Here is a 26,035-nt window from a genome sequence, read left to right on the forward strand (position 1 = left end):
CTGTACCAGGTGTGCTAATGAGCAATTTTACTACATCAGAAAAAAAGTACAAATGGCACTGCTTATGTGATGCTAAAGTGAAAACTTTAGTTTACAAATCATGCACTATGTTTTGAGGCCATGAAATAGTATCGTGCAAGGAACCACAAAAATATGTCTTTATTAGTCTCTAGTCTGTTCATAATTTATGTGAAAAGTAATACAATCTTTACTTGCATCACTTTGTATTACAGTTCTACAGATCTGCTGTATATTTTAGCGTATATTTTAGTTACGTAATTCATTCATTCGGCAAACTATTCTTTCATAAAATATGTTTGTAATGAGAGCCAGTCTTGCTAATACTGCCATCACTATATTGCAGACCAAATATTTAATATCGTATTCTCACACTCTCAGGTGTACAGACGGCACTATGTCTGCTAGTGTTCCTCGTTTCCATGAGCTTCATTACATACACAGACGCTACATGTTTTTATAATGTTCTGCTTCTGCTTAATCCTGCTTCACATAGTGATGATAATGTGCTTTCTGTCCTAGCTTGTGCTCCTTTTTTTTGAGAATGCTGGAACTATTTTGTGACACTTCTCATGTCACCCCTTATGAAAAAGAAGTAGACTTTAGCAATGTACTTATACACTTTTGACAGTGTAGTTGCTCATTAAGCACTGAGTAATACTCATGAACAACATGCATGTAGTGTAGTGGCTGGATTAGGGTTTGGTAATCATGCATAATTTACTGTTAAAATGAGTGAATATAATGTTTTTAAACACTTAATTGCATGCTATTAAAATCTATGCTATGAATCTGTATTAAGTAGGACTTTAGTACATCTTTATATGTAATTTCATAATTACTTATATTGGCTTAAATATGACTAAAGTTATTGAATATACTGACAAGAATTTGTCATAAAGTATATTTCTGTTGAAACATGAATGTCATGTATTTAAATATATTTGAAAATACACTTTAGTAATGAAGTTGCAATTTAGTTATTTTAGTTCAAATTTAACAACTTTCAATGTAAAATCTGATAATGCACGAAAATTATAATCAAGCACTTCACATGTGCTTTAGTATGTTAGTCAACACATCAAAATAAGTGAACTTTTTTTAAAGCATGGCAAACTATATTAAAACATGATTAAAAATGCACAATAATATTTAATAATTTGACTCAATAAATTATTATTATTACAAAGTGCACTTTTTAAAAGTCTACTTAAGTGTGTTAAGAAACATAGAAATGAAAGTGTCTCTCTTTAAGTCACTTAAGTAGCCTTATTTTAAGAATATTATATTATAAGCAATTTGCAAGGTGTACTTGTTACAGTGTAATTATACATTTAAACACTGAATTATATTAATTAACTACATGTACTTACTATATGTTTGGGGTTAAGTGTTACTCATGCATAATTAATTACAATGTAACATGTAGCAAGAACACACACAACACACACACACACACATATAAGATTTGAAGTACACTACAAGTGCACATTCAACACAATTCAGCACACTTCTGGCTAAATGTCTGTCAAATCAATGGATATAACCGATGCATTTTGGTTTGATACTTTCAGAATGTGATCGCGTCTCCATCCTTCATCCCTGAGCTCAGGCCTGGTATGGTCTCTTCGAATGTGGAGCGGAGCGGCAGGTTTTGGCTGGCGTGGATCCCAGCATGTTCCTAGATGGTTACACAATTCATTAAAACACTATTTCAGGACACAAAGCATGTGGCTGTGACTCAAACAGCTTTCCTCGTACAAAGCTGGAGAGCCACAGTAAAAAAGCCACGCTTGTTTCATGAGCAGAGTCCTTCATTACCGCCGCTCCGTGTCACTCACAAGCACTTCGGCACAAAAGAAAGCGTTTAACTCGCTCACTTCTCAGTGCTTACGGGAACCGAAACAAAAACTCTCTTACGCTTCCCGCAGTGAGAGTTAATTTACATAATCACTGTTTTTCTTTTCTTTCTTTTTTTCTGTTACTCAATCCTAAATTAAAAAAAAGGAAATTATTTCCTTTTAACATGTCATTGTATAACATGTCATTTTCTAGATTATACTTCAGATTGAAGGTAAGTTTTTAGACAATTTGTGAGGTTTGACAGATCACACGCACCCGTGAGTTCATCCAGATGGACATTCGCACACACACAAACACTTTCTTTGATTTGACGCAGGCCGTTTGATCAGGATAGACAGCCAAGAGACACTGGGCCAGTAGAGGCGGCTCAATGCCTTCGTTTGACGAACTGAAGGACAGACAGCGCCTGCCATTTCCCTTCGACTCATTAAAGGGCCTCAGGATCTGCACTTGTTAGTGGTCATTAGCCTGAGGAGTCTCTGGCAGCACATGCCCCCTAAAAATACTGCTGGTGTCAGAGCTGGTGCTCCGCGGGGGGAAAGTGAACCGCAGGAATAGAGAACACTTCTATTGATTTGAGAGCTGAATGATGACAGGAATCATTGTGTTACTATATAGCCTGGCTCCGACCACAGATTTACATGGATATCAATATTCTGACTGGGATTTGGCAATATTTCGTTTTCGATAATCCCACCAGCAGATTATACATGCTTTAATTGAAAATTTGTAAACAGTTTATTCAGAAAATCCCTTGAAAGGAGATTTTTTTCTGTTCATATTCAACAACAATTGTGGCATTAAGCTTTGCACAGCATCTCAATCAGAAAAGCATGGCGATAGCAATGCTAACCCTAACCCTACATTGCAGCTTCATTACAATTATTTAATTACAGATGTTTTTAAATATGCAGAATACAAATTTCAATAGAAATAAGTTTAGTTTTGTGACTTTAGCTCATAGTTTCCATTTTAAATCTCATTGTGAATTTATTAACCTCACAATTTGATTTCATTTTTTACTTGTAACTGTAAAACACACATCTCACGCATCCCCAAGGACTGTATGGGCATGTTGCTGATTGTAATGAAATGTGAGTCCGTTCTCTCATTACTGAAGATCTGTTTGTCACCAGCACAGCATGAGAGACTCTTAAGCCCTCAGAGCGACGGAGGGGATTTAGACAGAGCCCAGATCAAAGAAGTTACTCGTACACACTGAAGAACACAACAGTGTTTCAAATACAGCGCTAGACGACTTATTCACGAGCATACGAAATGAACAGGGACATGCTGCATCACAAACGAACTGAAAAACCAGGCCTTTTCTGCTAAGAGAGTAGATTTGATTGGTGAGTCAGATGCTTTCAGCAAGAACAGATGAATGCATTAATGTTGGTTAAAATAAGGAAAAAGGAAGTCACTGAAAGTGATTATTCATTCTTTAGGCTACAGTGTAAAACATGTCCACTTACTCCAACTTAAGTTTAGTTGCTGCCTTAAACGTTTAAGTGTAATCAAATTGGCAGTACAAGTCATCTCAATATAAAATAGATTAAAATATTGAGATTGAGTTGAATCTTGAGATGAAAAGTGTGTTGAATCTTATTTATCTTAAAAAATAAATAAATGTTGAAATTGGTTAAATTACTTTGACGGGTTAAAGTTACTATAAAACATGCATTGCTGTGACTGACTGATCACATTATTTTTTTTTTACAGTGTACTGTCTTTTTAATACTTGCCAAGTACAGTAATTGACAAAATGCAATAAAAATTATGTTTTGTTTTTTTCAATCTTGTAGTTCTTGTTATTGTTTTGAGTAATTGTGTTGTGTGAATGATTCAATGACTCAATTGTAAAAGTCAAAAAGAGACTCATTGTCAGGACCTGGGAACACTAAATTGTATTTGCAAATTTACCCTACTGCCACACAGTAACATAAGAGACTATTGCCATTTCTGAGTGCAGAACTTTAGTTTCCAGAACAGAGCGATTGAATGGCCTAAAATACGCCAGCAGAAATGATTTAATAAAACAGCAAGGTGGGATTGCTCCAGGCTTTAATGGCTTTGGCATTTACTGATTGTAAAAGAGCTTCAGATCGGCTCCTCTAAAAGAGCTCTGACTTTCACAGCAACAGAAGAGAAATACAGCAGCGGGTGACGATGAGATGCAAACGTACTTTAAAATAAATGATGGGATGCTGCCCTTCCTTTTATTACTGAAGAAAAGGTTTTTCTTTAGCATGCTTTGGAGTGATTTCTGCTTTAATGTCATTGTGCAATTAATATTTAATCATAGCTTTTCTGTTGTAGTTGCTAAATGTTGTTTTGGCCGTACGTTATCTGTAATCTGTGATTTTGCTTAGACTTTGGGAACGACAGACGGCAAAATCAATTCAAGCTAAAGGCAAATTAAACTATCTAACAATCAAATGAATATCTAATGCATCTCTTACATTGGCATTTATCTATCTATCTATCTATCTATCTATCTATCTATCTATCTATCTATCTATCTATCTATCTATGAATAGGTTTGGATTCCTATTCTACTCCTATATATAAAGGAATATAATATCTATGTGCTCCTATAGAATATAAGTGCTCTTTTGACATGAAGGATGTTCCACAAAGCTATGCTGTAAAACTGTACTGATTTGAACAATGAAATATAAAAGATGGTGGACAAAGATGTAATTTTTTTTTTACCCATTCACCCATTATTTTAAAAAAAGTTCTGTTGAAAAATAGTTAAAAGCCCTTATGAGAAAGAAGTGCACTTAATTACATTGTAGTGCACTTTTAGTATATCAGAAGTATATGAGCAGATAATATAATATTAATGAAATAAAAGGCCACTTAGGTGACTTAAAGAGAGATGCTTAAGTGACTTTCTCAACACACTTAAGTAGACTTTTCTAACATACATTTAAACAATGACACATTATTATTGTATTGCAATTAACAAGCAATAAAGTTTCCGAACGCATTACACTCAGTATATTTTTCTTTTCGTAAGAATATAATTTCCATAATAAGTCCTGTTTTTAATGTATTTTAGGGTTCTACCAATTTTTATGTGTGCATTGTTAGAAGCGTGCTTTTAAAAGTGATATAAACGTTAGGACAAAAATACCTAAAGTAATGTTTATTGGACGTTCTTATAACATAAATAATATTTGATATATGTTCTCATAACATTGAGATAAAATGATCTGAGATCAGTATTCTTTGAACGTCCTTATGTTGTTATTATTTTGTACTCGATGAATGTTCTAAGAAACTTTTTTTTTTTTGGATCCTTCAAGTAACATTCTAATTGTGGCAAGAAACCAAGATGTTTTATCGTTGTTAGAATATATATATATTAAAAAAAAATCTACATACAAACGTACATTTCGGAGGTCAATAAAGTTAGTAGAACATTTAAGAAACATTTTTAAGTCATATTTAAATAATGTTCTAATCACAACAAGAAAACTGGACTATTAATGTTCTAAGAATATTAAAATAAACATTAAAATAACGTTATATTTGAAGAGGATATAAAGTTAGTAGAACGTTGTAAAAAAACCTTAAAATAACGTTATAATCACAAGAAGAAAACTAAACATTTCAACGTTTATGAAACATTTTAAAACAAAGTTCCCATGATGGTTTTATCAGCTAAATTTGTTAGCTCGGAAGTTGTGAATCTGTTCATTGCTATTGGACACGTTTCTATATTAAAATCCAAATAAAACAAAAACTCAAAAGCCAGCCCCTTAGCATCTTAAAGTGAAGCCATCAGTCATCATATTAATGTGAGAAGACCCAACATGAAGCGTGTTTCACTGAATATCTTCAGGCTCGTCTCGACAGCTCCTCACAAAGACAATCTGGAGTTTAATGAACAGCAAACACAAACACTTCTCCAGCTGCTCGACAAAGCTTCACTAATCACAGGCATTATCAGAGTCTTCATGAGACGTGACACTCGTGTGTGTGTGTGTGTGAGACATCACACTGTCCTCATCACGTGTGACCTGAAGAAGTGTTTATATGTTGGTAACGTTCAGACAGGTTCATCCTCTTTCCTTCATTCAGGCTTGTGCAGACTCTGATCAGAGTACACTGTTAGTGTGGGAGACCTGTGCAGAAATAATGAGAATTTAGCTCTTGGATGGTTATTAGAAATCAATTTGGGGCTTGTTAAAATAAGTATGACCAGTTACAGGTTGCACTTTTGGGGAATTTTTATTTATTTATTTATTAATTCCATAATACATTCACATATTTGGGCATGCTAGCGTTTGGTGTGCCAGTATGAGATACTGTATGAGTGACCACTAATAATGTACCCATGTTATATATATATATATATATATATATATATATATATATATATATATATATATATATATATATATATATATATATATATATATATATTTATATTTATTGGAAAAAATATAATTTTTGAAAATACTTTAGCCAGGAATCACACACATGCAAACGTACACTCTCTCTCTCACACACACACACACACACACACATATAAAAAAAACTTATATATTATGGAACAAATAAATATTTTATTAGAAATATATTATGGAATGTATAGATATTTTGGAAGCAATTTTACCCAGCAAATATGAAGAATCACAGTATTTTAATTTATTATTTTTAATGTTAGTGCTGATCATAACAGTGCTTGGATATTTGAGCACCTTCACGTCATCAGTGTGTGAGCAGTGACATCATGCGGTCATCTGAGTCATTACAGCTTCATCTGATCAGTGCACACGTCTCGCGCCACAAATAATCAATGCATTTGTAAACATCTGACACAAGATAAACACTCTCTCTGGAATATTGAGATGTTGAGTAATGCACGAGACTAAAAATCACTAGCATATGATTCAGAGTATGCTTGAGTTAACTCTCAGTACACTCAGCCCTAAGACCTGCTTAAAAACAAACAAAACCCCTTCAATATATGAAAATAATCATAACAGCGTGAGGTGAAATGGAAGTTAGCGTTAATAAAATAACAATGAAATAAAGTCATCTCCACACGCCTTGAAGAAAAATACTTTATTTCTTTATAAATCCACATAGAGTACCTATGAAAGCATAAAACTCCATCCCATTTTTTTAATTATTATTATTTTCTCCTTGAAATCAAATGAATCAAATCAGAGATGGCTGAAGGTGGACTTCACATACAAATACATCCACAGTCAACAAAAGAGCAGTGTTTGTTTGAGCGGGCCGGCGGTCGAAGAGTGTTTATCACGGCCCGCGCTGCTTTCACACAGTCTGCTGTCAGACACCGAGTCCTCAAGAGCGTCTTCCCCTCGTCCTCGTTCACGCGGGAGATGGGGAAAGTTTTAGTGTGCTGTAATAATCAATGTCTCTCCTGCTTGACCTAATCTCCAGATCCCAAGAACACACTCGGCATGTTTGTTAATCAGCTGAAAATCAATCCACGTGTTCAGTTTCCCAATAAAGAGAGAGAGAGCTGAGACCATACAGAGGAATCCATAATGAAGTGCTCCAGAAGACCCACAAATCCTAACTCGATACGGACTCGTCAATATCTGATTGAACTTTGATAAGTCTGTATCCGCACGAGCCTTCAGGAGAGCGTTAAATCCATATGATCCAATCCTTTGGCACTGCTTCACTTAACACAGATATTTAAGCATAATATTTCCCACTAAAAAACATCCAGAAAGTGTTTCCTTCTCTATGATTTGATGCTCCTCGTCTCTTGGTGAAATGACCTCTGGTTTAAAATAGAAAACATTGCTCATATGCACTGAAGAGGCACGTGATGTCCACAGTCTGAGGAGAGTTTTGCATAAAGAATTGAACACAGAGAGTCTTGTGTTTGCCTTCGGACCGCAGCTTGTCCTGCTAATAGATTGGATCCAATCCCATTTAATCTGCCGTTCTGCGTTTGGCTTCCAGAGAGTGAGTTTGCTTTGAAAAACAACAGAAGCATGAGATCAGATTCAGCAGCGCAATAATTCAGAAACACATTTAATCATCAAACGAATGGATACATGCAAAGGAACAAATTCAAGAGAAACGACAGTGAACTATTGCAGAAGATATTCCACCTCTGATAAAGTGACCTTTAGATGTTTATACACACATCTGTCTCGCTGATCTGCCCCTGACCCGCCAATCATCCTCTGCACTGAACTTAAATGGAATTAAATGTAATAAAAAAATAAATAAAATAAAAATCAGAATTATATAATAAAATATATCTTTCATATAAAACAAAATTATAATAAATATTACAGATTTGTATATTTTTAAGCAATTAATTAATTTTAAATAATATTTTTTTATTTATAAATAACAATTAAAATAAATATTAATGATTCAAAATTATATTAAAAAAAACATTAAAAAATAAAATACACATATTTTTGGGATCAACAACGTGCCTTTAAAAACAGCAACAAAAAAACAACAAATATATATATATATATGTGTGTGTGTGTGTGTGTGTGTTTGTGTGTGTGCGTGAGTGTGTGTGTTTGTGTGTGTGTGTGCTTTGTCCTTTATTTGTGCATTCATGAAGCTAAAAATTAGGATGCAAACCAAGGTCATGGGATCTGATCACAGTTGGTCATAGAAGATGCACTTGAGATGCATGAACTGTGATCTGTCTCTCCTGACTGTTTGTGATCGTACACAAGGCCTTGGAGAATCACTGAGTGTGTTTTTTACACACTGTTAAAGTCTGATGTATTTTTGGCAAGGTTTGACTTTTTTACCTGCATGCTATGTGACCATTTCCCATCATCAGAGAACCATGAATAAGCAAAAGTGATGTTAAATTAGACGCAGTTGCATGCATACAGATCTACACTGCCACTTCAGCACAAATCCTCACATCCAGAGGAAACAGCAGTCGAGGACACACAAACAGTTTCCTCACAGCATCAGCTGAGTGTGCATAAACAGACAGAGCGGGTGACTATACATAGCGCATACTAATTGGACATTTAACAACTTCATTAACTCCAACCACATCAGTTTGCTGAAACTTTCCTCCCAGATTTAATGCAGAACTAACAGCAGCAGCAGGAACAAGGCCTGGTATGTTGCGGCTCTGGCTAGTTATCTGCAGAGAGACGCTAATGCTAGGTCTTATTCAGACGGCTTTTTATAGAGCAGCGTGTCCTGCTGCAGTCTGGAGGGATTCTGGCTCCAAACGGCTGTCGAGGAGCGGTCGCGGCCCATTTCTACGGCGCACAACAAACAGTAATTACCTTCTACCAGGGTTCTGCTGGTATTTCACAACATCCCACCCCTCAGATTAGCCCATTTGTCTCAATATGTGAGACGCTAGGCCTTTACCCTTTAATCTCAATCTCTAAACCCCATCACAATACTCGCATCTGCCCTCTTTTCTCCCATCATAACACCTTTCTCTATCTCTGTAGCTCTGTGCCAGGCCTTGTGACTCTATCCCCGCGTCCTAATCTGTCCCATTTCACCCCGAGCTGAAGGAAATGTAAATCCGTCTGAAACTAGTAGAAGATAGAGCTCTGTTTTTGCACTCATTTTCCAAACAGGTTCTGTGTTTGAATCCATCACCGTGCATTAAAACATTAGATCAGGAATCAGAACTAAAGTTTTTAATTTCAGCTGTTTCGGGTGAAGGGTGAAAATTAACCGAAGCAGGTAACAGGTGGGTTATGATTCATTAATGATGTTCTCCAACCAGGAGCCTCCAACATCAGCAAAACAAATCAGAACCACAGAAGCAAGTACCACATTGTTTTTAAAATTACAAAATAAATCAATAAATTAAATGTTATTTTTAAATAAAGTTATTTTTTTTTTTTTTTTCTCTTAATAGGACATGATTAATACATAGACAGACATTACCATAAAAAATAAAATAAAATAATTGCTTTTATAAGTCCCCGAGAATATAATTTATTATTATTATTATTATTATTATTATTATTATTATTATTATTATTATTATTATTATTATTATTATTATTACTGTTGTATTCATAAACAATGATTGACATAAAACTGAAAGTTTTGAATTATATTGTTTAAAAACATATATCAATAATTTAATCAACGATTTATAATTTATAATCTGGTTTATTTCTGATATTTGTGTTTTAGCTAGTAGTTCTGAATAGTTGGTACTAAAATTATTAGGAGGCTTTGTAAGTCTCACAATAATAATTAACTATGCTACTAATTTTGTGTAAAATGTACAAATGGATTTACAAATCAGATTTTTTTATTTTTTAATGTTTGAGAATGGAGAAATTATACTGATTAGTTACAAAAGTATTAATTATTTCAAAAATAATTAAGCGAATGCTTTAATAAAAAAAAAAAAAAAAAATCACTGATAGTTGAACCAAATGTCGTTCAAATATACTTACATTGATTTACATTTACTCAATATATAAGGTCTGTCTAACTGCTTTAAAATGTACTTAATACCTTTAGGTGTAAAAATTGTAACTGAAGTATAATTTAAAAATGTAGTATAGTATTAGCAAAAATAGAAAAATAAAAATAAAATAATGCTCTGGGCAGAGACGAATAAAGCGAAAGCTCAAACACCGGCACACTGAATGATCCCGAGGTGCTGACAGGAGCTTTGGGGCATTTCAACATCAAATCGAGCTCTGGAATAAAAGAAGCAGGCCATAACAGGTGAGTTAACTCCAAAGTCTTTCAGTCTGATCAGACGGGAACTCTTTGTTCACCTAATTGTACAGGCAGAACAGGGATCCGAGAAGCCTTTTGAAGTTCCTCCTGACAGTGACCCTGACAGACACCTCTGCCCTTGACTCTCAGTCGTTCAGAGTCAGATTTCTGTTTCTGTTTCATCCCGACCCGTTCAGGGCTCCTCTGAGCCTCCTCAACAGAAGACAACCGTCACCAGTTCACTGAGATGACTCTTCCCTGGTTCTGTTAAATGACCTCCTCTCTCGCATCTGAGAGCCGAGGGACGTGGTCAACCTACACTGTGCCTCCGAGGGCACTCAGGCTTCGACTGAAATACAAACCGATGCCTCCAGTGATGCTGGTTGGGTTTAGCAAGAAGGAAGATAGCAGGAAGAGTGACTGAAAATGTAGCTGAAAGGAGCTGGGAAATGTTGTGTTTTGGATGCTGGTGAGCTGATGTTCTCACCATGCTTCTCATCCAACACTGGTAGACTGACAAAAGCCTTCTTCTGGCTGATCAGCATCTAGAGGTGCCAATCTATAGTTATCAGTCAATACTGGGGATTTAATTGTTCATGCACTGTTAAATGTAATCTTTAGCAAGACTTCAAATGAAAACCCATTTCTGTAGCTCACACATTAGAGGATTGCATTGTTGCAGGGAATGCATGAACTGATCAGAAGTAAAACTTGAATGCAATGGTTTGGAAAGTTGCTTTGGATAAAAGCATCTACCAAATGCATGTCAATGTTTTATTTTTTATCTTTTTGTAGAATTTAATTTATTATCCAGCATTTATCAATCATCAGCCATAACTTGAAATAATGAATGGCTTTTGGACTGATTTTCTTGGAGATCTCAGACAAAAGCCCAAAATCTGAGGCATCATGCCTTTAAAGTTGTGAACTGAGAGAAGCACAGATGCTGCAAATTTCCACACCTTACACTTGTTCTAAACCTCTTTCTTCTTTTGAACACACGCATAAAAAATGGCGGTAGCCATTGAATTCCAAAGCATCATTGTTTTTTCATACTATGGAAGTCAATGGCTGCTCAGTTTCATTCATTCTTCAGAATATCGTCTTTTGTGTCCATCAGAAGAGATAAACTCATTCAGGCTTGGAATGACGGCGAGTAAAAGACAGCATTTTTATTTTTGGGTGAACTGTTCCTTTAAATTTCTCCTGGACTCAAAAGACCGTGGTAAAGAGGTAATTTAAACAGAACCCTGCAAAATACCGATATTTAGACGCATGACCTGCACCTCGCGAAGGAAAACAGTAATATGTGCTATTCAATACTCAGCAGGGATATTCATAACATACACATGAGTCTAATGTACTAAAATGTGCAAACCATAGGATTCCTCTCATTCTCATTGCAAACATCCAAACTAGGCGTACAGTTTCAATTTTACGCCTTTGTGATTCATATGCATCCTATTGAACGAAACAACTGTCAGGCTATCAATTTAAATAGTGATCTCAAATGCACCGTACCATTCGGGAAATCTTTTTAGCCCTGTTACCCCGAAGCAGACAGACAGCAGAGCCACTGATTTATCCATTAAAGCAGGTCTAATTAACAGAGCTGGAACATCCCTGCATCAGCACCACTGTAGAGATTCCATCACGCTGGCAACCCGCTGCCTAGCAACAAACCTTAACACATAGAGGAGAGGAGAGAAGAGCATCCTCACCTTGTACAGGAGAAAATCCTCCGTAAGGCAACAGAAAATAAACAGAATGGGTTGAGATGTGAAGAGGATGGGATCGAACCCTGTGTTATTGTGAAATGGAGTCGTCGTCTTTGACTGATTTCCCGTATTCCGGGTTCAAGTCCACCACCGTGGTCCCTTTAAGCGCTCCATAACCCCCCTCCATGCCGTGGGACCCTTCTTGTCTGTCGGACCCGAGCGGGACCGAGGGCTTGCTGGAGGACCCCGAGGACGATCGCGGCGGAGGACCCGATGCTGCCCCCTGCTGGCCACCGTTGGTCTGAGAACAAACGTTACTGACGTGGGCGGCCTTCTGCTTGTAGTGCTGGCTGTGTAGCTTGTACTTCATCAGCAGGATGAAGATGAAGACGAGGACCGACGCCACGATGATCCCGCCGATGATGATGATCATGGTGCCGCCGAGGAACTGGTCGTGGATGGAGCGGCAGTGACGAAACTCTCGCTCCGTGGAGAAGGAGACGCAGCCCACCAGCCGCGTCGCGGTCAGAGCCGTGATGCCGTCATCGTAGACGGCCAGGACACAGAGATCATAATCCCGTGATGAAGCCAGATCACTCAGTATGAACAACTTATGGGAGGCGGGAATCATTCTGAGAGAGAAAGAGAAAGAGAAGATTAGGCCTTGATCATTTTTTTTAAAGGATGCATTTATTTAAGTGAAGAATTATTTCAATTTATATATTGTTAAAATGCTATTTATTTCTGTGATGCACAGCTGTATTATCAGCATCTTTACTTCAGTCTTCAGTGTCACTTGATCTTCAGAAATAATTATCTCATTCTATCATTCTATCATTCATAATATGCTGATTTGCTACTCAAGAAACTACGTGAATATATTCACATAGGTTATTTTTAAATATAATAATATTTCCTAATATTACTATATTTACTGTATTTTTTTATTAAATTAATGCAACCTTGGAGAGCATACAATATCAATTACATCTTGTATACACTTTATTTTGTCTATAAACTAAAGTGAAGTAAACACATTAGATTAGATTCAACTTTATTGTAATTATGCAGAGAACAAGTACAGGGCTAATGAAATACTGTAGCATCTAACCAGAAGTGCAAGAATATAGTGTTTTATATAAATTAAAATTAAATTAAATTAAATTAAATTTATGCATTTAGCAGACACATTTAGCAGACGCTTTTATCCAAAGCGACTTACAGTGCATTCAGGCTATCAATTTTTACATATACATAAAAGTGCAGAGTAAGTAAAGCTTATGATTTACAGAACGTAAAGTGGAGTTGTTATATAAAATATTGAGCAGAATATATACAGAATATAAATAGGAATGCAAATGTAGGGATTGTATGTACATTATGAACAGAGCAATGTAGGATTATATATATATTTTGAACAGCAGGAACGTGAGAACAGTGGTAATAAAAACAGTATGGATGAGTGTGCAAAAGTATTGTTAAACAATGTATTCATTGCAAAATTACAGTAGTGCAATGATATTTTTATAGAAATAGTTTATTGTGCTTGGTACAGTAACAACATTAGACAGTTTATAGTGTAATAGCTTTAACAATGTGCAGCCTGTGCAAAATATGAATAGTGCAAACACATGTATGTAAAGTACTGTGACCAGTGCAGTAAGAGAGCAGGTGCTAGTTAGATTGGTGGTGTGGCGTTCAGAAGTGTCACAGCCTCGAGGAAGAAGCTCTTCCTGAGCCTAGTGCGAGAGCGTAGGCTCCTGTAACGCCTGCCGGATGGAAGGAGGGTGAAGAGTCCATGGTTAAGCAGTAGTCACCACACGCTGGAGTGTTTTGCGGTCAGATGCAGGGCAATTGCTGTAACACACTGCGATGCGGTATGTGTGTATGCTCTCAATGGTACAGCGGAAGATTTCCACAAGGATCCTGGGACTCAGGTGAACTTTCTTAAGGCTCCGTAAGAAGTAAAGGCGCTGCAGTGCCTTTTTGACCAGGGTGGAGGTGTTATGGGACCAGGTGAGGTCATCAGAGATGTGGATGCCAAGGAACTTGAAACACACGCTCCACTACAGATCCATTGATGTAGATGAGTGTATGTGCATGACTCCAAGTCCGCCTAAAGTCCACAATGATCTCTTGAGTCTTCTGGATGTTTAGTTACAGGTTGTTGGTGGCACACCACACAGCCAGATGCTGCACCTCATCCCTGTAGGCTGACTCATCGTCATCCTTGATCAGACCTACCACCGTGGTGTCATCTGCAACTTTGATTATGCTGTTGGAGCCATAAACAGGAACGCAGTCATGGGTGAAAAGGGTGTACAGGAGAGGGCTCAGTACGCAGCCTTGTGGCACTCCAGTGTTCAGGGTGATGATGGAGGAGGAGAGGTTATCTAACTTAACAGACTGAGGTCTGTTAGTCAGAAAATCTAGAATCCAGTTGGAGATGGGTGTGCTGATTCCAATATGGCTGAGTTCGGAGGGGATTAGTGTATTAAATGCAGAACTGAAATCTATGAATAGCAATCTCACGTGTGTGTTCTGACTGTCCAGGTGGGTGAGGGCAGAGTGAAGTGCCGTTGAGATGGCATCCTCTGTTGACCTATCGTGGTGATAGGTAAATTGAAATGGGTCTAGTGAAGCAGGGAGACAGGATTTTAAGTGGGATGCAACCAGTTTCTCAAAGCACTTGGCAATGATGAGGGTGAGTGCAACAGGACGGAAGTCGTTAGGGACCGAGGCAGTGGAGTGCTTCGGTACAGGCATGATGGTGGAGGTCTTGAAGATAGTGGGGACAGTTGAAAATGTCCGTGAAGACCTCAGCCAGCTGCTCCGCACAGGCTTTAAGCACACGACCAGGTATTCCGTCAGGGAGAGCTGCTTTCCATGCATTCACCTTATGCAGAGAATGGTAAACATCTGATGTGGAGAGTGTGAGAGGCAGTTCACTGGGTTGATGCTCAGCTTTGAGTGAGATCTCCTTATTATTTTGATCAAAACATGCATTAAAAGATATTGAGCTTGTCTGGGAGGGAGGCACAGCTGGAGGGGGGCGCAGTGTTATGTGGTTTGTAATCTGTGATAGATTGTATGCCTTGCCATATACGCCGGGGGTCTTCTGTTTATGTGTGAGTTTGGCCTGGGAGATACCCATCCTCAGGTTGGCTCTGGCTGAGCTATAAGTCTCTTCTGATTTGGGAAAATTAAAAAAAAAAAAATGTGCGTGTGGTTACTCTGCACACACATCTGTTGATGTGCTCACACACATCTGTTGCTGTGCTCCAGGACAGAGTTGGTTTAAGTGTCAATGTTAATCTGAGAGTTTGTTCTGCAAGCTTTAGTTTCAACTCCACAAAATTCAATTCAAGGCAGATGGCTGTCACGAAGACAGTGCTTACAATATTGCCCGTGCTGTCCAAAGGGAGACACGTGTCAGAGTAGATTTAAGCACAACATGTGCTCTGTGCCATCTGCAGCAGAGAGATCGTGTGCCCCGCTCTCCTCTGGATTTACCCCTGACCTTTCTCCCCACAGGACACAGTAAGAAAGTGCAACAGTTTTGGGAGACTTCATCTGTCTTCATCAGGGGTCAAGTTTGCAGAAGGTTGAAAGGTCCAAAGTTAACCCTCACCAAGCAGCAAGTGCAATATAAATATTAAAATAGGTTGTAGTGAGTAAATAAAACGTTAAACTGTATGATTATTACCTTTTCTGATGTTACATGACCTGCATGCATACATTCAAAAGATTTACAAACTCCGTACTAGAGAACTATTTTATTTGTCAGTATGAAACTCATTAAACATTCACAGCTTTTTGTTTTTGTATTATAAATATATGGCCTACTGTATTCTACTGCATATAAATAAAAAATGACACTTTATGTCAAAAGCATACCTGCAGATCCTATGGGAAAGTGATCATACACGGGTCACTGAGCAACTGAAGGAAAACACAACCCAAGTGACCAGACTAACGCTAGATCTTTTTTTAAAATCTTTTTAAATAATGCAGGTATTTTAAATATTTTAGAGATGTGCCTATTTTAAAGAAATGTATTTATTTATTAACTTTTTTCTAAACACAAACTATACTATTCCCAAACCACGGATTTGAAGAAATGGCATAACTCGTTTGAAGATTAAAATGTTTGGAACATATTTTACTTGAACCTTGTATATATATCGCATTATAAAAGTACACTTAATGGATAAAAGTTCACAGTTTTTGAACTAAATGCTCTCTTTGTTTTGTTGCAAAGTCTGTAGTATAAGTGCACTCTCTGGGAAAAAGGTACAAAAGCTAACAATGTGACCATTCCTACTAAATCGCTTCTTTTAAGTACTAAAATGTTGACCTTTTGGTGACAGCTTTTGGACTTTTTTCCCCCTAAGAGTGTAAATGAACAATATGTATTATTTTACACCAAAAAAATAAAATAACAAATAAGTAAATTAATAAAAAAAAAAAAAAAAAAAAAAAACAACAAAAAAAAAAAAAACTGATGCATTTTGCATAATCCAGCAGACTTTTTACAAACATCTTCAGGGCTTCTCTGAAGTCTACAGATATCCTACTTATGCATTTTTTGCATCCCCAGCCTTTTTATTTTTATTTTTATGTTGTCTCTAGTTGTGTGGCACCTGCACAAATAATATTTTTCATTAATTTAAATCAATAATTACCCCTTTAATTATGTATTATAATGCCTGACAGGATATCATGAGTTATTGTAACCAAAGTGTTAATACTTAATTTTTACATTTTTAGAAAGTTAAATGTAATAAAACATATGATGAAGAGCTTGATGATTTATAAGATACAATGCATTGCAACGCTCCTTTATGAATATTCTTGTAATGCATAATGTGTGAAGGCTTCAAGTAGCGTGTCTCTGAATATTATTTGTGTCAGATCTCTGAGGCGGTGGTATAGCCGTGAGCAGGAGCATTGAGTGAGGCTCTGAGGTGAAGAGATGAAGACCTGAGTCATGCTGCGCAGCTTGGCCGGGGTGACGAGGCCTGTTTGCGTGTTGTGTGTTTGTATGACCCCATATTTGTGCATTTGACCCTGTGGGTAATTGGCCGAGCTCCTCCTGCGAGCGCAGGCTGACTGTGAGTGTAATGGTGTGTGAGTGTGAGTGTGTAAGTGTGCATATTGGTAACTGCTTAGACACTGTAGGGAACAAGCTGTACTTTTTGATTGCGATTGACAAACAGCAACATAAGAAATTACTTTATACATGTCGACAGCGAATTGCTCAAGTGTTTTCTTTTTGATGGGGCAGCACATTTATCAGAGATCATAATACATGCCAGTGCTAGTAGATATTATTTATGACCACGTTTAAGTGCTATAATCAATAACCAGAGCATGTCAAATCTTCAATTTAATCTCAGTATATCAGCATATAAGGACTTTTTAAATTAACGTAATAAAAACATCCATAAATAAATCAATACTGAATATTATTATAATGGCTTTTTTAAGTAGTGTAAAATAATAATAATTATAATAATAATAATTGATTAACATGTATTCAGTTATTTCTTAAAAATAAATAAATAATCAGCATTTCAAATCTTAAATTCAATTTGAATAACAGCTTACTAAGAACATTTAAATCAATGTAAAATTCAAAAATAATAAAATATTTTTTATTTACATATTTAAAATACACATGATTTTTTTACATTGTTTAATAAAATATAATATTTTGAATACAAACAAACAAACAACTAAAGCATGTCAAATGTAACATTCCAATCTTAATATTATTACAACATTTTATTTAAATATTCTAAAAAAAATACTTGTAAAATATTTATTTTTTCAAAATATCTTTTTGTTACATTATTAACAAATAAATAGCCATATATATTTTATTTATTTCATTATTTTATTTATTTATTGTATTGTATTTTAGTTCATTAAAGTTCATTAAAAATAATAAATAAAACAATCTAATAACAACAAAAAAATACATTTTAAATAAAATTGCTTATTTCTATAAATGTGGCTGTTTGAAAAATTTCGGAGACCACTGATCAGCTACTCTATTATTTGTTGAACTCTATTTGCATCTTCTTCCACACATTGTTTTATGTGTGGTCAGTGTTAAACACTGTTAGCAGTGCTGTCAGTGAGTTTAGTAAGCGTTAGGTTTGGTGCAGTGGCATGTGCTAATGAACAGATCCAGGAATCTCCCTTCAGTCTGCTCCTCTGGATTCTCTCACAGAGCATTCAATGGATATACTGTATATATACTGGATATACATTGGTCTTTTTAAGCTGCAGAGGGTCAGGCCGGCCGCACCGTGTCTCTGAGCTGTCACTGTAAAGAGAGAAGGGGCTTCAAGCTTTTCTGAAGATGTGTCACTTGGCACAGGAACCCTGTCATCTCACTGTCTTCTGAAGGAGCAAGCACTGCTTAATTACCCACTTAAAAGCAGCTTAATTAAAGATGAAAACATGCAAATAACGAGGGAGATGATAATGTGAAAAAGATGAGGTAAGATAATGACATTCTCAGACAGAGACCTTCGTCACCTACAGCTCTCTTAAAGAAACAGGTCGCCAACAATTATTTAATATTTCTTCTGTAAAAACAAAAGGATAAATTCTGAAGTCTGTGTTGATATGAATACGCTTTCTCTTAAAAATGTATATTCTGTAATAATTTACTCACCTTCCTGGTGTTCTAAACCTGTATGAGTTTATTTCTACTAATGAGGATAATAGAAGAGGATTTGGAGAATATGGGAAATCAAGTAGTTGTTGGTCCCCATTGACTTCCATTATACGAGGGAAATGCTATAAAAGTCAATGAGAATGAGAAGCTGTTTGTTCTTCAAAACATCTGATTTTAGTCTTCAGCAGAAGAGAGAAATTCATACAGGTTTGGAACAACAGAATTTATTTATTTATTTCTAGCTGAACGATTCCTGTAATTTTCATTGCAGATATATTTTCTTGTGAATAAATTAAGACTAATTCATTTTTCTTCCTTGTAGTTTTGTTTGATATTACATTTAATTTTGATATAAGTTTAACCATATTTCAGAGACAATAGAGTATTTGTTTCTTCTGTTGAACACAACATACTATATTTTTTTGAAGAATATTTGGAAACAAAGAGTTAACAAAGAGTTATTCTTCAAAATATCTCCTATTGTTTTTAGCAGAAGAAACAAACTAATGCAAGTTTTGAGCAATTTGAGGATGACTATATTGACAGATTTTATTTTTGGGTGAAGTATCCCTTTAACTCTTTCCCCACCATTGACAAGTTATCTCATCATTTAGAAGACAGCGCTTCACCGCCAAAGACGCATTTTCACAGCTTTTAGTGTTTTCATTGTTATACACTAGGGGGCGCTATTACACATCTTCTGAACGAGTACAAAACCTCCCGAACAAACACACACACACACACACACAAAACTAGTGATCTCTTATGTAAACAGATGCATATTAAAAATAATGCGACAGCATATAAATGTTACAGAAATGCTGGTGGGGAAAGAGTTAAGTTCAGCTAATTAAAACATGCAAACATATAATATGGGCAGCATTTTTAGAATAAAAACAATTGAGTAACACAAGCAATGATATTGTAAATAATGTTCCGTTTCCTGCAAAGAATATAAGAGCTCAATATATCTTCAGGAGCTACGGTTATACATTTTTTCTTGCCTTTATATGCATTTTTTTGACTCTGGAAGTGCTGGAATTGACTTGCATTTTATGAATCACCAATGACCACGGTTTCAGATAATAATTTTCTTTACTCTTTACTGAAGAAAAAAAAAAGTCACCTACATCTCGGATGGAATGAGAGTGAGTAGATTAAAAGCAAATTAGAATTTTTGCGTGGACTGTCCCTTTAAATGAGCATCTGCCAAGAGAACACATGCTGATATAAATGTACTCGATCTGACACCACACCTTGCACTTCATTCAGGTCTTCATTTGTCACCACGCACACTGTGCCTCCAGCGCTCTTTCACCCAGACATCACTTCAAATTTAACCTGTCTTTCCATTTACACTTTATATTCTCACCCCGGTCTCAGTTTCTCAGCCACCATCTCCAAGTCACCTGTACTTCCACGGGAGTCAGACGCATGCATTCTTAATTGATTCTGAAAGACTTTTAGATTACTCTGCAGCTCTATAAACCAGAGAACTCCCCTTGCCTTTTCCATAATTAATAGCAAATTGCTTTCTGTATGTATCTTTTCTTCGCTCTTAATCTATCCACAGGGATTATTGCACAGTTAATTACATCCTTAAAGATCCCTTCAATGAGAAATCATGGGCGGTGGGGTCACGTCTGAATGCTAAAAAGGAACATTAATGTAGACGTTTCTGCATCAGGGGCGTTGACATCCATACGAACCCAAAAATATGTAAGGCATCCGCACAAATATTTACTCGTCCTCTCAATATTTTACAAATCATTAGATTGTGTTTTGAATTCAACATCAGTGCAAATACACCTTGATTGTAATCTGTTCATGAGCATGTGAAACGAGGGCAAGCACTCGACACGCAGCTTCGATTGTTATTCTGTTATTACTGTCTTCCTCATTGCACCTCGAGCTCTGTGATTTATTGAAGGGTGTCAATGTGTCGGCTCGTGGTTCCTGCTTTGCAAAATTCAGTTTGAATTGCATCAGGCTGAAAACCAATCTGTCCGTGTGCTAATGAAAATCCTTCAAGAGCTTTTCTGACATGTTGAGCAGATATCTTAAAACAGCTGGATCCTTTGGGAAGCATCCTTTCTTTAACACAGAAAAAAAATGCATTTCATATAATGCAGTCATGATATTCTTGAGTCTTTTGTTGGCTGGGACTCATTGATGTCCATTTGTATTCATCAGAGCAATTGCAATGCTTCACTCCCTATCTGAATAGGATTCCGCCATAAGCCATTAACACCCCAGTCTCAAATGCCAGCCTTTGCCTTTGAACAAAGACAGAATCAATTTGTTTATCTAATGCAGAATTACCCAGATTCAAAAAAACCCATTTGGGGTGATTGACCATCCGCAGTGCTCTCTCAAATAACGCATTTGGAAAGAAGACGTTGCAGAGATTTTTAAAGCTTTCAAAAATTTTAGAATCATCTTGCATGCATGATTTTCATTTGCAAACTTCATAGCAATCTGGACACTCAAGGAGTCTGTATTTTGCTACTACATATCTCTATAAGCCACTACTAGTTGAGAATTAAACTGCTGTAATCTTCATGTCACATTACAATGTTTTCATTATTCTTTTTTTCAACATACTTCGGAAAAATGAAGCCAGACATTTACTACAAAAGAATCAGCTGTGGGAGCTGGATTTCAGAAACAGTAAAAAGGGTGAATAACTTTTAATTATATAACTATTATTATTATTATTATTATTATTATTATTATTATTATTATTACTATTATTATTATTATTATTATTATTTAGTTGATTTAAATTTCTAGATCAGAGAGCAGAAAACCATTAGCTGGCTCTGAAAAACAAAATGAAAAAGAATATATAAAAAAATTAATCACATTAATATTGGTAAAATCCTTTTATTTATTTTTTTCTATGGAAGGGGATAATAAAGTTTCTGGAGCCGCTCATTAAAAATACCAATGGGTCGTCTGTCAACCTCCAGTTTAGAAATCTTTATTTATTAAAATAAAAGCAGTTTATCACTGATGCGTTTCCTAATATATTTCTATTTTCAATAAAACACGTGATTACTGTCTGCAATCTAATCATTTCAGTGGAAACCAGGGTTCTTATAGTTAACTAAAACTAAAATCATTAACAAAACTATACAAATAATGATCTAAAATAATAATAAAAAACATGAACTGAAGTAAAATTAAATGTTAAATATTATGAGTTAATATAAATATTAAAATAAAATATTATTATTATTATTATTATTATTATTATTAACTTAATACATAAAAAAGTAATAAAAAGGATAAACCCAAAATTGCACAATTATTTAACAATTTAAAATGGAAAACAGAAAAAAAAAGGTAATTAAAACTATTAATAAAAGCTATCAATAATACTTCAGATGTTCTAAAATAACACCAGTCAAAACCATAGATGACAGACAGACAGAAAGAGTTTCAATAATTACATTTCAGACATTTTAGAGGACGCCGAAAATTGTGAAGAATTGTGATGATGCCAACTTTGGATTGACATACAAAACTGTCAAATATTATCATGATTACATGATGTTTACTAACCATATGTGGCTGTATATTACCGTCATATGGACACTCATCACTGACCGATAACAGAATACACATCCTATAACCCTGAAACATGCATTTTCTGTAAAGCTGTTTTGAAACAGTATGTATTGTGATATATAGTTCAACTTGGATTTATCTGAAGAGTCTGTGATGAAACTCACCTGTATATGAGGATGTCGTCGGTGGAGCTGTTGTACTGGATCTGGTACATGCGAACTCCGGGGATTTGGCTTTGGTGAGGCCAGCGGATCATCGCTGAGCTCGAGGTTATTTCGGAGACACTGACCCGCTGATCCGCTCGAGGCTGGCCGCCGCTACCACTGCTGTTGGACTTTATAGAAGTTGGCATGTCCGAGGGCCCCGGCTCCGGCTCCAGTTTGGGGTCGTAATGCGGCGAAGGGTTTACGACTAATTCCACAGGAGCAGTGGCTTCGCCGGCCGCATTCGAAGCTATGCAAGTGAACACGCCAGAGTCCTTCACCGTGGCTGTCAAAATATCCAAAGAGCCGTTCTCGTAGCATACAGTGCGCGAGGTGTTGCCGATCAGCTTCCCATCCGGACTGACCCAGTGGACAGTCGGCTCGGGGTCTCCCACGGAGCGGCATCGCAAACTAACCTCTTGACCCTCCATTACGAACATCTTGGAAGTGTGCCGGGTGATCATAGGCGGCTCGCAGACGAACTCTTCCTCACGAATCGTCCAGAAGTACTTGCCGGCCAAGTCTCGCGGGGACGCGCACGTCTCCAAATCGTCCTCCCGCGTCAGGCGGCGCAACCAAACCAGCTCGCAATTACAATGCAGTGGGTTCCCACCGAAACTGAGGACCAACGCGGTCAGCGGCGAGCCTTTCATTTTGGCGTAGACTGGGATTCGTAGGAACAGAGGATCTGGGGGGATCTTCTTCAGCTTGTTGGACGTCATATCAAGTCGGGCGAGTTTATGAAGATTTGAAAATATCCCTTCAGGAACAAACTCGATGAGATTGTGGTCCAAACTAAGGGTGTTGACGCTGGCTAGCATGGCTATTGTGTCCCACGGCAAGTCTATCAAATTGTTATAAGAAAGGTCGAGGTCCTCGAGAGTTTCTAGGAAGTCTTGGAAGGCTCCTTCAGAGATGCTGTGAAGCTGGTTGTTAGCGAGGATAAGGTGGCGCAGATTGACCAGCCCCTGGAGATGGGTGTCGTCCAGAAATGTGAGCCGGTTGGCGTCCAGATGCAGCGCGTGCAGATCCTGCAGGTCAGCGAAGGCGTACGGTTGGATCTGGCTGATGGTGTTGCGAGAGAGCGTGAGGTGTATGAGGCTGCTCATGTTAGTGAAGTCTTGGTGGCGCAGGGTGGTGATGAAGTTGTCCATCAGTCGCAGCTCGGCGGTCTGCCGGTCGATATTAGGTGGCACGAAGAGCAAGCCGGTTTTGGCACACAGCACGGTGTACGAGGGAAGCAGGTTCTGGCAGGTGCAGCGTTTGGGGCACAGCATGGCGTAGGACGGCATGGAGAACAGAGCCAAGCACAGCAGCAGTTGCTCCATGGGTGCGCTCCTACAGGAATCAGAGCACAGAGGAAAACAGTTTAGCTCTCATGCTGAGTCTCTTCCCTCTGTCTGCGAGTCTCTCTTGACACACTGTAACCTTCCCAAACACACACACAAGTGTAGGATGCTCTCGCATGCTGCGCTCAAGAGAGTGGTTTTATTAAACATGCAAAGATTGTCAGACACATTAAGGCTCAAATAACTGAGAGGGAAAGCTGAGCAGACACCGCAGCCGATGGTGAGGTTATACCTACTAGCATGTATCAAAAAATTAGCAAATACCCAAATGGACTTGCATTCACCCTATGCATATTTTCCTAATCAAATTAGTACATTAACATTTTCTAACAACATGATGTCTGTGTTTCCCACATCTACAGTTGCAAATTGGAATATTATGCATGAATCCATTTTTCTAGTTGTATTTTGTTTTTTAAAGGGACAGTGCAACAAAAATGTAATTTCTTTAATGATGTATGGATGCACATTTGAGCAAAAAAAAAAAAAAAACATACAGAACAATGTGTTTATACATGTGTATACGTGTGTATTTGCTTCCTTCTCTTTTCCCTTTTTGAAACCAGAAATTAAATATGGAATATGAAATTTAATTATCCTAAAACTGATGAATTGAAGTGATACAACTCGATTTTCATTAAAAATATTAGAAAAATCTTAAAAACATGTACATGTTCGGTGTTTAACATGTTTTAAATATAAATGCAATGTATAAATACAAATTTGTAGTGTGTTTTTGAGGGACTAACCCATTGCTTTTCATTGCTTACACTTGAACAGACTTGAAGGACATCCATATTTTTATGATCAGCTAGTTTCTAATAATATCTTGATAATGTACAAATATATAGTATAAATAATATCTTGCATGCCTAAACATGCGACTATTTTATATACATATATATATATATATATATATATATATATACGTGTGTGTGTGTGTGTGTGTGTATTTATGAAGAGGAATGGGCTTCCATGTCCACATCTTTGACTCTCTTTCTTCTACTGAACAGACTATTTACAATAAAATAAAATGTCTGAGCTGCTGTTTTACACACAATAGTAGTGAAGCGTGACCATGGCTGTCAAGCAAGATTCCCGTTGAAGACTAATATCCAATTTATATTAAATTCCTCACACAAAGCTATGGCTTCTGAAGACTTTGATTACAGCACACAAAATCTATGAACAACGTTTATAGACATTTATTGAGCTTGGCAGCCCCTGGTTCCCCATGCATTCCCATTGTATGGAAAACGGCATCTCAGACCTCGTGCTATTCGTCACCTTTTGTGAAGTCATATGGGTTTGAAATATCCCGAGGGTAAGCATTTATAAAACATGTGGGTACAAAGTGATGTTTCTAGTGCATCACTGCTGAGAAACTGCTTATTTTAATTCACCAAACCGGCACTGCACGCAAGATTACTAGATATTATCGTGCAGTGTGGATGTGTTAAAGCAGGCATCTTTTCTTGTGTTATATAACACTGCCGCCTCTGCCTTCCATAACATATGCAGGATCTGCAACGGGAGCAAAAGAGAGAGAAAGAGAGGAGGGGCGGCTTTAGTTTCACAGCAAAACCAATGAGCAAGAGCGCAAGAAGGAGAGAAAGAGTTGGAGGACATCTCCTTCGGAGCCTGCTGGTTTCAATAGCCCTCCGCTGTGTGAAAGTCAGGATATTTGACACCCGCCCCCCCTCGGAAATTCATATGTGGTATGGTGAGGGGATAAAAAAGGCAGCGGGAATTTAAATTATTTTTCTATGTCATTGCTTTCGCATGAATGATACTATCTGATTTGTGGCTCTTTGTTTATTGCTTGTGCATACCATTCCATTTTAATAACTTTTATGTAAAAGCACGTAAATGCAATTATTTTTTTCACCGCTCTCAACGCCATCTTGAATATCAAGAGGTTCA

General features: G+C 36.9%; 1 protein-coding gene across 1 annotated transcript in view; it reads right to left on the reverse strand.

The window, feature by feature from the left end:
• Positions 1-6,948: 6,948 nt before the first annotated feature.
• The window catches only part of LOC127933794 (leucine-rich repeat and fibronectin type III domain-containing protein 1-like protein), a 142,556-nt gene continuing 123,469 nt past the window's right edge, over positions 6,949-26,035 (reverse strand). Inside the window, exons 3-5 of the mRNA XM_052530775.1 lie at positions 22,725-24,101; positions 12,300-12,928; positions 6,949-7,854 (exon numbers count right to left, since the gene is read on the reverse strand). Coding sequence (XP_052386735.1) covers positions 12,385-12,928; positions 22,725-24,101 — 1,921 coding nt within the window. The 3' untranslated portion in view covers positions 6,949-7,854; positions 12,300-12,384. The remainder of the gene's footprint in view (positions 7,855-12,299; positions 12,929-22,724; positions 24,102-26,035) is intronic.

This window comes from Carassius gibelio, chromosome A18, assembly GCF_023724105.1.
Source record: "Carassius gibelio isolate Cgi1373 ecotype wild population from Czech Republic chromosome A18, carGib1.2-hapl.c, whole genome shotgun sequence".
NCBI classification, from domain to species: domain Eukaryota; kingdom Metazoa; phylum Chordata; class Actinopteri; order Cypriniformes; family Cyprinidae; genus Carassius; species Carassius gibelio.